The sequence below is a fragment of the Helianthus annuus genome, chromosome 1, assembly GCF_002127325.2.
Source record: "Helianthus annuus cultivar XRQ/B chromosome 1, HanXRQr2.0-SUNRISE, whole genome shotgun sequence".
NCBI lineage: Eukaryota > Viridiplantae > Streptophyta > Magnoliopsida > Asterales > Asteraceae > Helianthus > Helianthus annuus.
In genome coordinates, this window is record NC_035433.2 from 44303926 (window position 1) to 44318611 (window position 14686).

At 40.8% G+C, this 14686-nt stretch overlaps 1 protein-coding gene across 1 annotated transcript; it reads left to right on the forward strand.

Annotated features, from left to right (window-relative positions):
• Positions 1 to 1559: 1559 nt before the first annotated feature.
• Positions 1560 to 3081, forward strand: LOC118490121. The gene is made up of 8 exons (XM_035987359.1): positions 1560 to 1587; positions 1676 to 1706; positions 1786 to 1924; positions 2009 to 2220; positions 2326 to 2440; positions 2497 to 2637; positions 2741 to 2818; positions 2914 to 3081. Exons 1-8 carry the CDS (start codon positions 1560 to 1562, stop codon positions 3079 to 3081), a joined length of 912 nt encoding a protein of 303 aa, XP_035843252.1.
• The last annotated feature ends 11605 nt before the right edge of the window (positions 3082 to 14686 follow it).

The following is a 14686-nucleotide window of genomic DNA, read 5'->3' on the forward strand; positions in this document are numbered from 1 at the left end:
GTAAGCGAATTAACTTGTTTTTGCTATACCAAAGCCTTCAAAACTTATTTCTAAGTTATGTAAAGGTTATTCAAGGTACGTTGAGTGTATGTTGATGTTCCGGAGTATTTGTCGCATTAAACTGAGTACGTTTACGCACCAGTTTGCGTATAATGCTCCAGAAAGCGATGTAGAGTTTGAATTTGTACAAAAGTCAAAACATGAAAAATGAAAAACACAACCAAACAAACATTGGGATCAAATAACATTATTTTATTGATAATTGAACTGTTCACAATGATTACAAGCACAAATGTTACACTCAGAATCAAACTCCTGTCAATCATCCTTTTTATATAAGGTTTTTCTTCTCATTTCCCTCTTCATATTTCATCACGCATTCATCTTCTCTGATTTTGAAACTTGAAATTTAATCTCAACTCGAATTCCGAATTAGAAGCATGTCAATATCAGTTGACAGTAATAATCTTAGTTTTGTTCACGATTTGAATCCTGCTAAGGATATGTGGAACATGAAGGCGAGAATTATACGAAAATGGAATCAGGGTTACAAAATGGAGATCAACTTCATTGATGAGAAGGTAATTTATATCTCTGCTTTTCCGTTTTATTTTAGAAAATGTAGTGTTGTATGATAAGAACATAATTTCTTTAAGATTCAAGGAGGTATTAAGAGTCATCTGATACCTGTTTTTGATGGACAACTGCAAGAAGATGCTGTTGTGATTCTTTCGAAGTTTGGTGTTGGTGAGAATAAAGATTTATATAAAGTAGTAGTGCAGCCTTATAAAATCAACTTTTATAGATGCACAACTGTTACTCGTGTGAGAGATTGGCAAGGTGTTGAGTATGGTTTCAATTTCAGAGCTTATGAAGATATTCTTCAAGGAGAGGTGTTAAACGCTTTGAGTGTTGGTAATGTATATTTTTGTAATCGTGTCTTGCTTGTATAATATTAGAGAGTTTTACTTATATTCTTCTATAATGTGATCATGTAGATGTTGCTGGATCTGTGATTTCTTGTGGAGATCTTGAAATCTTTGATCGACCTCCAAAGGAGACTAAGAAGATGAATTTCGATATTGAAGATTTGGAGTAAGTTGTTGTTTATATGTTCAGTCATGTAGTGATCATAAAATGTATTTAATGATGTTAATAAATAAGATGAAGAATGTTTGTATTTAATGTGGGATCATGTAATGGTAATAAATGAGGTTTATATTGTTTGTATGTAATGCTGAATCATGGTAATAAATAAGGTCTACAGTTTATTCTTAGTGAATATAGTACTGAAATTGAAACCATTTGCTACTTTAATAAATGTTATAGTTTTCTTGATTTATTTTATGTTTTTATTCATTCAATGTTGTTTTGATATGAATATTCTTTTCATGTAGTGGTAAGGTTTTGCGGTGTACTGTGTGGAATGATTATGCTCTGCAGATTAAGGACTTCATTTCTAAAGTCCCACCTCATGAGCATGTGATGGCTGTTATACAGCATGGAAAGTGTAAGGAATAGAAAGGTATTTTTGTTACTTTCTGCAAATCATAACTATAATGTTTATTTCTGGCAATATAAAGACAGGTATACATTAAATATTTATATACTGTTCCATGTAGGTGAATATACTGTTCAAAGTGAAAGTTTGCAACACGGATTTTTCTGAATGAAGAAATTGATGAAGTTAATGAGCTAAGGAGGAGGTAATTTGTAAATGAAAAGTCAAATACTTGGTTTCATGTCATTTGTATACTAATTCTAATCATTTGTGGTATTCAAAAGGCATATATTGAAGTTTGGACAAGGGAGTAGTTCTACTTCTCAGACGATACTATCGTCTCAGAGTATTTTTCCATTACATAAAGAATTTATAACTGAAGGTGTGAAGAAACATGTTGATGAGATTAGCGAGATAGAAGAGGTTTCACTTCTTTGTATATAGTTTGGTTATTTGTTTGGTTTGTCACCTGCGTGTTTTTACAGGAAGTGTGTTGTGTTTTTACAGGAAATGTCTTGTGTTGTGGTTGCGACAATTAAGATTGTGCAAGAAGAGTATGGTTGGTTTTATGCTGCCTGTCGTAAGTGTTTCCAGAAGGTGATGGGTAAAAGTGAATACTTGCAGAATGTTGAGAATGTTTCAGATGATATTTTTCGATTGCCTGCGACTTCTTTGGTTTGTATCAGATGTCATACTGAATGTACATCGATCACGACAAAGTAAGCAATGATGATTATTAAAAGTTATATTTATATAAGTAACATTCTAAGACTCATATTTGAATATAGTTTTGTAGTTTACTTAGTTAGTTATGTATATTTCAGGTTCAAGGTGCAAGTGCGGGTGCAGGATGAGAGTGGTAGTGTTTCGTTTGTTATGTTTGATAGAGATGTTCAGAAGCTTCTTGGATTAGCGGCGAGTGACATAAGAGAAAGGCAGGTTAAGGCCAATGATACTGGATTCCTCATGAGATATTTCGATTGGTTGATAAGAAGGCTGCTTTTAAGATTGATGTTTCAGAGTTCAATCTTAAAAATGACTATCGTGTTTATACTGTGCAAAAAACAACTGAGGATCCAGTAATAATTGCTGAATTGGTTGGTGGAGATGGTAATGGTGATGAAAATACTGATGAGGTAGCATATAAAATTACTCTTTTAATCTATTTATTTTTCTTTTGAGTTTTAAAGACTGGATTGTGTACTTTTTTATATGATATCATATATTTTGATCCTTTAGGTTACTCAAGAGGTAGCTGAGGTTAAAGACGTTAACCTTTCAGACTCTTCTCAGGTTTCTGCTGAACGAACTTTAAGGGTGAGTATTTATTTTTAAAGTATGTTTAGTACGTTTAAAAAGAGTTCATTATTTTATTAAATGAGATCAATAGTTGTTTTGTGATCTGTTGGAAGGATGTTGTCTCTGTTACGGCCGACTCTTCAGTCGTTGAAGTTGAAAAGGATTCAGGATCAAGTCCCAATGGAAAGCGGATGGCTCAAGATGTTGATGTTGCCAACGTTGGTGAGCTATCCACTAATGTGAGAAGAACCCAGAAGAAGCTGACTAAGGTTAACAATTAGATTCTTACGAAAAAACAATTGTTATGAGAGATAAGTAGAAACCACTTATTTTTGAAGAATCCTTGTGGTTTTTATTTATGTCTGTTAACTGTTGTTTTAACAAATTGTGGTTAAAAGTTTTGTTTGTAATGGCTACAATGATTTTATGTTATGTAATGTCTATTGGTTGAATATCAAGTAAGGTTAACCTTTATTATACATGTTTGGTGATATTGATGGACTGGATAAGTAGTAGGGTTGTATATTATTGTAAGATTGATGAATGGAAATTTAATCAATTGTTTAGTCGGAAAACTGATGGGGTCTGAGATACATTAACATCTGTTAGAGGCTAAGCACTGTTATAGTGTGCTAACATTTGTTAACCCCTAAGCAGTGTTAAAGATCTGTTAAAGGTTAAGCACTATTATAGGGTGCTTCAACAGACTATATGAGTTGTTGATCATCATCCGTTAAACATCTTATATTATAAATCTTTTGTTCAATTGTGTAATATCTGTTGGTGCATAGCAGAACTTAGGTTCATCATACATTTTGCTTCATCAGCAGAGGTTATAGCATGCTATAACGTGCTAACATCTGTTAACCCTTAAGCACTGTTAAAGATCTGTTAAAGGCTAAGCACTGTTATAGCGTGCTTCAACAGACCTTATGAGCTGTTGATCATCATGTGTTAAAGATCAGATATTATAGATCTTTTGTTGAATTGTCTAATATCTGTTGGTGCACAACAGAACTTAGGTTCATTATACATTTTGCTTCATCAGCAGAGCTTCTCTTTAGCAGACTTTTGCTTCAGCAGTCTTTGTGTTAACAGACCTTTCGGTTCATTAGCAGAGTTTGTTTGCCTCATGTGTTGAGGTTGTTTTGTTTAGGTAACAGACTTTTCTTTTAACAGTGGTTGTCTTCAACAGATGTTTTGGTTTGCAAAGTTTAGCGAAGCAGATGTTGAGTTTGTCCATTTGGTAGGAGGAGTTTTTAAAACACTGTTATTTGTAATTCCAATTTGTATACTGTGACAACTCGAGCTTTCGACCTTCGTTGACTTTGACTGATTAGTTGTTTGACTTGTTGACTTGTAATGTGCACGTTATGTGATAATGAGACTATTGTGAATATTACATGTTATGTGTTAACGATATAATGTGAACCTGTGAGTACACACTCGAACTAGCTAAGTCTTGTAAAACCTTGTAAAGCTTTCACGAATCAACTCGACGAATCAGAAGCTTGATCCGTCAATTCAACCTCGACGAAACAGGAAGTCTGTTTCGCCAACATTATCTTGACGAAACAGTCTGCTTCGCCGGCCCATCTGATTCGTCAAGCCCATTAAGGGCCCAGAACACATATACGCGTATAAGTTATACGGGACATTTACTTTATCACACTTTCACCAAGAACTGAAACCCTAGAGCCCTCCCTTGGTGTGACGGCAACCTTGTGTTCTCTCAGGCTTCCTCTAGCGATCAAACCATCCTTACAAATATCCCGGTTAGTGTGATTACTTACGTGATTGTTTTGTATGCATTGTGTTGATGATGTCGATTATAGAATCTAACAAACAAGTCATGTTGATGAGAGTACGTGATGGGTAGAACTGGATTTAATGATGTTTATGTCGGGTTAATGATTGTTAATATTGTTGATTTAATACGGATCGAATAGTGTTGTGGTTATGAACCTATCTACGTTTAACTAACCTGCGAATCATGAATCGATTAGATGATGATTGTATGATGAATGACTTCTGTATGATTGCGGTTTGATGATTGACGGCAATTAGGGTTTCCTGTAATATTGCGTAACTGTTGGAATTGTAACTGATCTGATTGACGTAACTGACATCTTCACGAAATAGAATCTTTGGCAAAACAGAAAGGGTGTTTCGCCAAGGGGTAGTTGACGAAACAGAGAGGGTGTTTCGCCAAGGGAAGTCGACGAGACAGAATCTATTTCGCCAAAGGGTGGTTGACGAAACAGGGTATGTTTCGTCAATCTGTGTTTCGCCGACTTGAATAACTTGCACAGTAATCTGACTTAACTCTGTTAGAAGTTAACTAAGATATTTAACTACTGTTAAGTGATACACATGACTTATATGAGCTTGAATGTGTACAATGTGCTACCTGATGATTATCGATGCATTGTCCTTTGTGATTACACATACGTGCCAACTTGATGAATATCAACTGATCAAATACATGTGAATAACTAGGATTTGACTGATTAAGGTGAGCGAGTAGTTAATCTTACCGAGCAAACCAAGGTGAGTTCATTGCATTTCTCAAGCATGCGTCCCGGTGGTTTGGGACAACTAGTAAACGTTTGGAAAGGGAATCTTGGGTAAACAATGGAATTGGGTCTTGGTTATTATTCATGGGATCGATCATTACCAATGCTTGGTTAGGGGCATTGGGGACTGGACACACTCCAGGTTATTGAGGGACACACTTCCCGGATACATATGGGCACACTCCCTAGGGTATCTCAACAAGTTATAAACAGCATCATATCATATCGTTGAATTGACCTAACATATATCTGGTAACAAAAACCCGTTAACTAACTTTGAACTCACCAGCGTCGTCTGACACACTTGTCTGCATGCTTGCAGGTCGTTAGAATTCGTGACGTGGACTTGCTATCTGGGAGTGCTGGAGTGGTCATGGATCGAGGCTCTTGGATTAACTTATATTTAATACATTGGTTTTGAGTATTATTATGAAACAATTGCTAAACGATTTATTGCATGCTTCCGCTATACAACTCTTTGGGAATTAATATCATGTTGACATTTTCTATTAGTAATTAATGAACTGTTTATTTAAATATTTACCATTGGTTCAATGTGATTGGTGGCTCAGACTCTGATGTGTAACACGCCTCGCGGAGTTCCCGCAGGTGGTATTTAGGGGGTGTTACAGTTTGGTATCAGAGCCACTGGTTATAGTTAACTAGGTTTTAAAACTTTTTATAAAACCAGACTATAACCGAATGCCTTCGAAGAATCGATCATGACACTCAGCTCCAGATCGCAAGGTTCGTCTTCTGCTTAGTTTATGTATTACATCCGTAGTAGTCACACACTCATAGCTTGTATGACACGATATACTTGATACTAGGGTAACTAGATAGTGTGACACTACTCTTCGACTCATGTGAATAGTAAACCTGTGACACCATTCGTTGTGTTGTGTGAACGGGGGAAACTTTGAGCGTAAGCTAAGAGGCACTGAGATAAGCATGCAAATCGCCTTATTATTATGGGTGCACACTTAATAATAACGTGGGGTGCATGCAAGTCCCAGTGAGGCTTATCGAGCGTGAGAAGGGTTCTGCCTTATTATGTGTGAACCTGGTAGTACGTAGATACCAACATGATACTTGATTTCCATCTCGTTTCGATTTCCTGAATTGGTTCATCTCTATATATAGAATCATGAGCGGACGAGGAAACGGACGTGGCAACATCAACCTGACACAGGCTGAGTTGACTGACTTAATCAATACCCGTGTGGCTGAGGCCTTAGCAGCCTATCAAGCTGGTCAGCAAGTGCAACCTCAACCCAAACAGCCTGCGTGTACGTTCAAAATGTTTATGGACTGTAAGCCACAGACCTTCACCGGGACTGAAGGGGCTGTGGGACTTCTGAGATGGTTCGAGAAAGCAGAGTCTGTGTTTGCTATCTGTAACTGTCCCGCTGGGGACAGGGTGAAATATGCTGCGGGTACCTTGGCGGATGGTGCCCTAACGTGGTGGAATGCCCAAGTGCAGTTGTTGGGCATCGAGGCAGTGAATGCCACAACTTGGGATGACTTTAAAGAACTGATCAGAGAAGAGTATTGTCCTCGGGATGAGGTCCAGAAGTTGGAAAACGAGTACTGCGACTTGAAGATGGTTGGATCTGAAGTCGAAGCGTATGTGAAGCGATCGTATGAATTGGCCGACATGTGCCCGAACTTGTGCCGGCCTATGTCTCGGAGGATTGAGTTATTCATCAAGGGGCTGCCTCCGCGTGTGAAAAGTTTGGTCACTGCAGCCCATCTCAATGATTTGACACAGATTGTTCGATTGACCCACAAGATTGTGGATCAAGAGGTTGAGAGTGGCTCGTTACCGCCGCGTGTTTCAGCCACTACTGCTGCACCCACTGCCACTGCGTCCGCTAATGATAATAAGCAGAAGTGGAGCGATTATGACAAAGCATCTAGCGCGGGTCAGACTCAGAAAAGGCCAGACAACAATAGCAATCGCAGCATCAGCCAGTCGTCTTCTGTCAATCAAGGCCAGGGAAGTAGCCAAAGTCAGGGTTCGTATGCAGGGAAGAAGCCGCGATGTAACAAGTGCGGCTATCATCACTTCGGGCAGTGTGGACGAACGTGTAACAGGTGTGGTAAAGCAAGCCACGAGGCCAAAGATTGTAGGGCCCCACAGCCCAAGCATCAGCAGCAACAGAACCAGCAGAATCAGGGCTTCAGAAAGGGGTGCTATCAGTGTGGGGACGAGGGACACTTTAAGCGGGATTGCCCTCAGCTGAACCAGAATGCTAACGACAACAACCGCCCGAATAACAACAATGCTGGGAATAACAACAATGGCAATAATGGGGGTAATGGTGCACGGGGCAGAGTGTTTCAACTTGGGGCAGGGGATGCTAGGAATGACGGCAATGTTGTCACCGGTACGCTTCCTGTAAACAATCCTATTGCTTCTGTGTTATTTGATTCTGGTGCCGATTTGAGTTACGTGTCCCTAGAGTTTAGTCAACGATTGGGGATAACCCCAACGCCTTTAGAAGTTAAGCAAGTAGTAGAGCTAGCAGATGGTAAAACAATAGAAGCCTCGAATGTCCTTTTCGGGTGCAAGCTAGATCTCGTGGGTCAAGTGTTTGATATTGATCTCCTTCCCGTTACGCTCGGTAGTTTCGATATAGTGGTAGGCATGGATTGGCTGTCCAAGCACCAAGCAGAAATTTTGTGTAAGGAGAAGGTGGTGCATATCCCTCTCCCCGATGGGGAGTCATTATTGGTTTAAGGGCATCGTAGTGGGACGATGGTTGGTATTATCTCGGCTATGCATGCGCAGAAGTATCTACAAAAGGGGTATCCTGCAATGTTAGCTTTAGTTACAAACGCTCAGTCCGAGGAAAGAAGGATCGAGGATCTGCCAGTGGTGCGGGATTTCGCTGATGAGTTCCCAGAGGAGTTACCAGGGTTACCTCCTCACCGTCAAGTAGAATTTCAGGTTGATCTGGCGCCAGGAGCGGCCCCAATTGCTCGAGCTCTATACCGGTTGGCCCATGGGGAGCTGCAGGAATTATCTAATCAGCTACAGGAATTATTGGATAGGGGTTTCATTCGACCCAGTTCTTCGCCTTGGGGAGCCCCAGTTCTGTTTGTAAAGAAGAAAGACGGGTCATTCCGTATGTGTATCGATTATCGAGAGCTCAACAAGGTAACCATTAAGAACCGCTACCGTTACCACGCATCGACGACTTGTTTGACCAGCTGCAAGGGTCAAGTTTCTACTCGAAGATCGACTTAAGATCGGGTTATCACCAGGTAAGGGTTAGGGAAGAAGATGTTCCCAAGACGGCTTTTCGAACGCGCTACGGACACTACGAGTTTTTGGTCATGCCGTTTGAGTTGACAAATGCACCAGCGGTCTTCATGGATCTCATGAACCGCGTATGTAAGCCATACCTCGACGAGTTTGTTATAGTGTTCATCGACGACATCTTGGTTTATTCAAAGAACAAGGAGGATCACGAGCGTCACCTACGTCTCATCTTGGAACTCTTGAGAAGGGAACAGCTATATGCGAAGTTTTCTAAGTGCGATTTTTGGATTCGAGAAGTGCATTTTCTTGGCCACGTCGTTAATGAAAAAGGGATACATGTGGATCCTGCTAAAGTAGATGCGGTTAAGAATTGGGCGGCACCAAAGACTCCTTCTGAGGTGCGCCAATTTCTCGGTATCGCTGGATACTATCGAAGGTTTATTAGAGATTTCTCTAAAATCGCACAACTTCTCACCTCACTGACACAGAAGAACACGGTATACTCTTGGGGAACGAAGTAGGAAGAGGCCTTCCAGTTGTTAAAGCATAAACTTTGCAGTGCACCGATCTTGTCCTTGCCAGAGGATACCGAAGATTTCGTGGTCTACTGTGATGCATCAATTCAAGGTCTCGGCTGTGTGTTAATGCAACGCGAGAAGGTGATAGCCTATGCCTCACGACAGTTGAAGATTCACGAGAAAAACTACACGACACACGACTTGGAGTTAGGAGCGGTGATATTCGCGTTGAAGATCTAGAGGCACTATCTGTACGGTACCAAATGCACCATCTACACCGACCATAGGAGTCTTTAACATATCTTCGATCAGAGAGAGTTAAATATGCGGCAACGACGATGGGTTGAATTATTGAACGATTATGAATGTGCCATCAAGTACCATCCGGGCAAAGCGAACGTTGTAGCTGACGCCCTCAGCAGAAAGAATAATGCACCTAGGCGCGTGCGAGCATTGCAACTCACGATCTAATCCAATCTCCCTTCCCAGATACGGAACGCTCAGTTAGAAGCGTTGAAACCAGAGAACATTCAAGCTGAAGCCTTACGCGGCTCAAGGCAACGACTAGAACAAAAGGGAGACGGTGCTTACTACGTAACCGGACGCATCTGGGTTCCACTCTGTGGTGACTTACGAGAACTTGTAATGGATGAGGCACATAAGTCACGTTACTCCGTACATCCTGGATCAGATAAGATGTACCACGACCTGAAAACTACATACTGGTGGCCTAGCATGAAAGCTCATATAGCGACTTACGTCAGCAAATGTTTGACTTGTGCGAAAGTCAAAGCAGAACATCAAAAGCCCTCGGGTCTACTGCAGCAACCGGAGATACCCACATGGAAGTGGGAACAGATCGCCATGGATTTCGTGACAGGACTACCAAGAACTCAGGCTGGAAACGATACCATTTGGGTGATTGTTGATCGCCTCACGAAGTCAGCACATTTCTTAGCAATCAAGGAAACAGACAAGTTTTCGCAGCTAGCAGCGGTTTATCTTAAAGAAGTCGTCTCTAGACATGGGGTACCAACTTCTATCATTTCGGACCGAGATCCACGTTTCACTTCTGATCTTTGGCAAGCAATGAATAAGTCGTTCGGTTCACGACTCGACATGAGTACCGCTTATCACCCGCAGACGGATGGTCAAAGCGAGCACACCATCCAAACACTTGAAGACATGCTGCGGGCATGTGTAATCGACTTTGGGAAAGGGTGGGAGAAGCACTTACCGTTGATAGAATTCTCCTACAACAACAGCTACCATACAAGCGTTAAGGCAGCTCCGTTCGAAGCACTATACGGACGAAAATGTCGTTCACCTCTCTGTTGGCTTGAGGTGGGTGACAGTCAGATCACAGGTCCGGAGCTTGTGCTTGAAACATCGGAAAATATTGTCCGGATACGGGACCGTATGGCCGCAGCTCGCGACCGTCAGAAAAGCTACGCTGACAAGCGTAGTAAACCTCTGGAATTTGAAGTTAATGATCGCGTTATGCTAAAAGTCTCACCCTGGAAGGGTGTGGTGCATTTTGGGAAACGCGGCAAACTAAACCCTCGTTATGTAGGACCATTCAAAATCCTGGAACGAATTGGAAAGGTAGCTTACAGGTTGGAATTACCTACTGAGTTGGGTAATGTTCACGATGTATTTCACGTATCGCAGTTAAAGAAGTGTTTGGTTGACGAAACACTAGTAGTACCATTTCAAGAGCTGAAAATAGACGATAAGTTGCAGTTTGTCGAAGAACCAATTGAGATTATGGATCGGGAGGTTAAAGTGCGTAAGCACAGTCGTATACCCATTGTGAGAGTTCGTTGGAACTCAAGACGTGGTCCGGAGTTCACATGGGAACGGGAAGATCAAATGGAACGTAAGTATCCACATTTGTTTCCCAAAGACAAGACCAAGCCTGGCAATTCTGCATCTCATGTAACTAGTGAATTTCGGGACGAAATTCCCATTCAAGTTGGGGATGATGTGACACCCGCGGAAAATGCACAGTCACCCTGATTAGCATCGCATCGTGTTCCGGATGGCCTATCAAATTTCGGGACGAAATTTCTTTCAAGTTGGGGATGATGTGACAACTCGAGCTTTCGACCTTCGTTGACTTTGACTGATTAGTTGTTTGACTTGTTGACTTGTAATGTGCATGTTATGTGATAATGAGACTATTGTGAATATTACATGTTATGTGTTAACGATATAATGTGAACCTGTGAGTACACACTCGAACTAGCTAAGTCTTGTAAAACCTTGTAAAGCTTTCACGAATCAACTCGACGAATCAGAAGCTTGATCCGTCAATTCAACCTCGACGAAACAGGAAGTCTGTTTCGCCAACATTATCTTGACGAAACAGTCTGCTTCGCCGGCCCATCTGATTCGTCAAGCCCATTAAGGGCCCAGAACACATATACGCGTATAAGTTATACGGGACATTTACTTTATCACACTTTCACCAAGAACCGAAACCCTAGAGCCCTCCCTTGGTGTGACGGCAACCTTGTGTTCTCTCAGGCTTCCTCTAGCGATCAAACCATCCTTACAAATATCCCGGTTAGTGTGATTACTTACGTGATTGTTTTGTATGCATTGTGTTGATGATGTCGATTATAGATTCTAACAAACAAGTCATGTTGATGAGAGTACGTGATGGGTAGAACTGGATTTAATGATGTTTATGTCGGGTTAATGATTGTTAATATTGTTGATTTAATACGGATCGAATAGGTGTTGTGGTTATGAACCTATCTACGTTTAACTAACCTGCGAATCATGAATCGATTAGATGATGATTGTATGATGAATGACTTCTGTATGATTGCAGTTTGATGATTGACGGCAATTAGGGTTTCCTGTAATATTGCGTAACTGTTGGAATTGTAACTGATCTGATTGACGTAATTGACATCTTCACGAAATAGAATCTTTGGCGAAACAGAAAGGGTGTTTCGCCAAGGGGTAGTTGACGAAACAGAGAGGGTGTTTCTCCAAGGGAAGTCGACGAGACAGAATCTGTTTCGCCAAAGGGTGGTTGACGAAACAGGGCATGTTTCGTCAATCTGTGTTTCGCCGACTTGAATAACTTGCACAGTAATCTGACTTAACTCTGTTAGAATTTAACTGAGATATTTAACTACTGTTAAGTGATACACATGACTTATATGAGCTTGAATGTGTACAATGTGCTACCTGGTGATTATCGATGCATTGTCCTTTGTGATTACACATACGTGCCAACTTCATGAATATCAACTGATCAAATACATGTGAATAATTAGGACTTGACTGATTAAGTGTGAGCGAGTAGTTAATCTTACCGAGCAAACCAAGGTGAGTTCATTGCATTTCTCAAGCATGCGTCCCGGTTGTTTGGGACAACTAGTAAACGTTTGGAAAGGGAATCTTGGGTAAACAATGAATTGGGTCTTGGTTATTATTCATGGGATCGATCATTACCAATGCTTGGTTAGGGGCATTGGGGACTGGACACACTCCAGGTTATTGAGGGACACACTTCCCGGATACATATGGGCACACTCCCTAGGGTATCTCAACAAGTTATAAACAACATCATATCATATCGTTGAATTGACCTAACATATATCTGGTAACAAAAACCCGTTAACTAACTTTGAACTCACCAGCGTCGTCTGACACACTTGTCTGCATGCTTGCAGGTCGTTAGAATTCGTGACGTGGACTTGCTATCTGGGAGTGCTGGAGTGGTCATGGATCGAGGCTCTTGGATTAACTTATATTTAATACATTGGTTTTGAGTATTATTATGAAACAATTGCTAAACGATTTATTGCATGCTTCTGTCACACCCTCAAATTACCACTTAGGGAGTATCCCTGTTAGGCGTGTGACCACTAGTAATGAGCCACCAATTACATTGAATCCATAAGTTTAAAATAAAGTTTCATCATTTAATAGTAATAAAATCCAAACATAAGTAATTCGAAAATCATCAAGTTCAGCGGAAGCGTTAACGTAACGTAATGTAAATACTTTCCAAACAACCATAGTAAATAAATGTTTGATAAATAAACTCATCAATGCAACCATGACCACTCACGCCCTCCAGCCAGCAAGTTCCTGTTCCCAAGTACCTAACGACCTGCGAGCATGTAACAAGTGTGTCAGACAAAGCTGGCGAGTTCACAGTTTTAGAAAATGTTTGTTACCAGTTGTATGTGAAACAATTCAATAACCAATGCAAGTAATATTGTTAATATCTCAATTCCGAACAAGACGACTCCTAAAGTACATGACTGCCCTTTCCCACGTACTCCTATCCAGTACAGGGCCCGACTGGGTCATTAGTTCACATCCGTCCTCTGCAGGAGCGGTGTGAGGGTGCCAAACCTAAGTAGCGCTACCAACTAATACCCGTTACCCTCCAGGTAACAATATAATGGACTTACAAGAATGGTAGGTGAGAATATTAACCAATATACCCGTTTTTACCCAGAAGACTTATCCCTACACGGGATACCCACTGACTGTCCCCAACCACTGGGACGCATGCTCGAATGTAGTGAACTCACCTTGGTTTGCTCGGTTAGATTTAATGCTCGTTAAACAGTTGATCAATCAAATTCTATTGTGGTTACCAGAGACAGTCAATCTCCTGAATTCACAATTCACATATTTAGTCACACGTATTGCTTAAGCAATAAACAACCAAACATGTAACCATCATGTATGTCATAACAAGCATCCGAGTTATAGTACATTTTCTACACAAGTTCATGCTACACCAAAATACATGACAGATGGTTCAATTCACATCCAAGAAACCATGCAAGTTGTGATAGGAAATCATGCAACATAACAAGTCGATTGATATCATGAAATCACCTAGCAAATACGCGAGTTCACGCTACATTTTCATGACCCATGGTTAACCACCTAAACCCGTTCCGGCCTACTACGAATATACATATAATCCAACACTGTTAATCAAGTCCATGTACACTAATGCTTCGGCCCATAAATCCAACTTATAAAGTACATGTATACTGTTTTGTAAAGACTAGTGCAGCCCAATCAGATATATATAGACCAACAGTTAACACCCTACCCGACCCAATGTATCGAGTCCAAACCCAAACCGAACACATATTTCTCGTGGACCTTTAACCCTCGTGCGAACCAACTAAGTCAGCCCGAAGCCCACTCAGCTGAAGCTGGATCTTCGGCCCAGGTGGACCCCAGGACCACCCGAGTGTGCGGCCTAATTTGCTGCTACCGTTTACTTCACAAAAGGGCCCAAATCCTGAGGAAGTGGACTGATGTTTTGGTGTGGTCCAATAAGGCCTTCGGCCCAGATTCAGGATATAAGGTTATGGTTTAATAAGTGAGTGTAAAACAGGCAATCGAGTCTTATACAAACCAATATTAAGAAATTAGCAATCTGATTCACATTCAAAACATCCTAATAAATTAGTTGTCAACTAAGATTCACGAACTTTAACCATAATATAATCTGGATTAAACATATAAC

Bases quoted from the DNA above. Each gene is read 5' to 3' on its own strand.
- LOC118490121 (XM_035987359.1), top strand. From the start codon at position 1,560: ATGTTTATTTCTGGCAATATAAAGACAG. The intron at 1,925-2,008 runs GTTTCACTTCTT...GTGTTTTTACAG, and splicing joins AGATTAGCGAGATAGAAGAG to GAAATGTCTTGTGTTGTGGT. The intron at 2,638-2,740 runs GTAGCATATAAA...TTGATCCTTTAG, and splicing joins GTGATGAAAATACTGATGAG to GTTACTCAAGAGGTAGCTGA.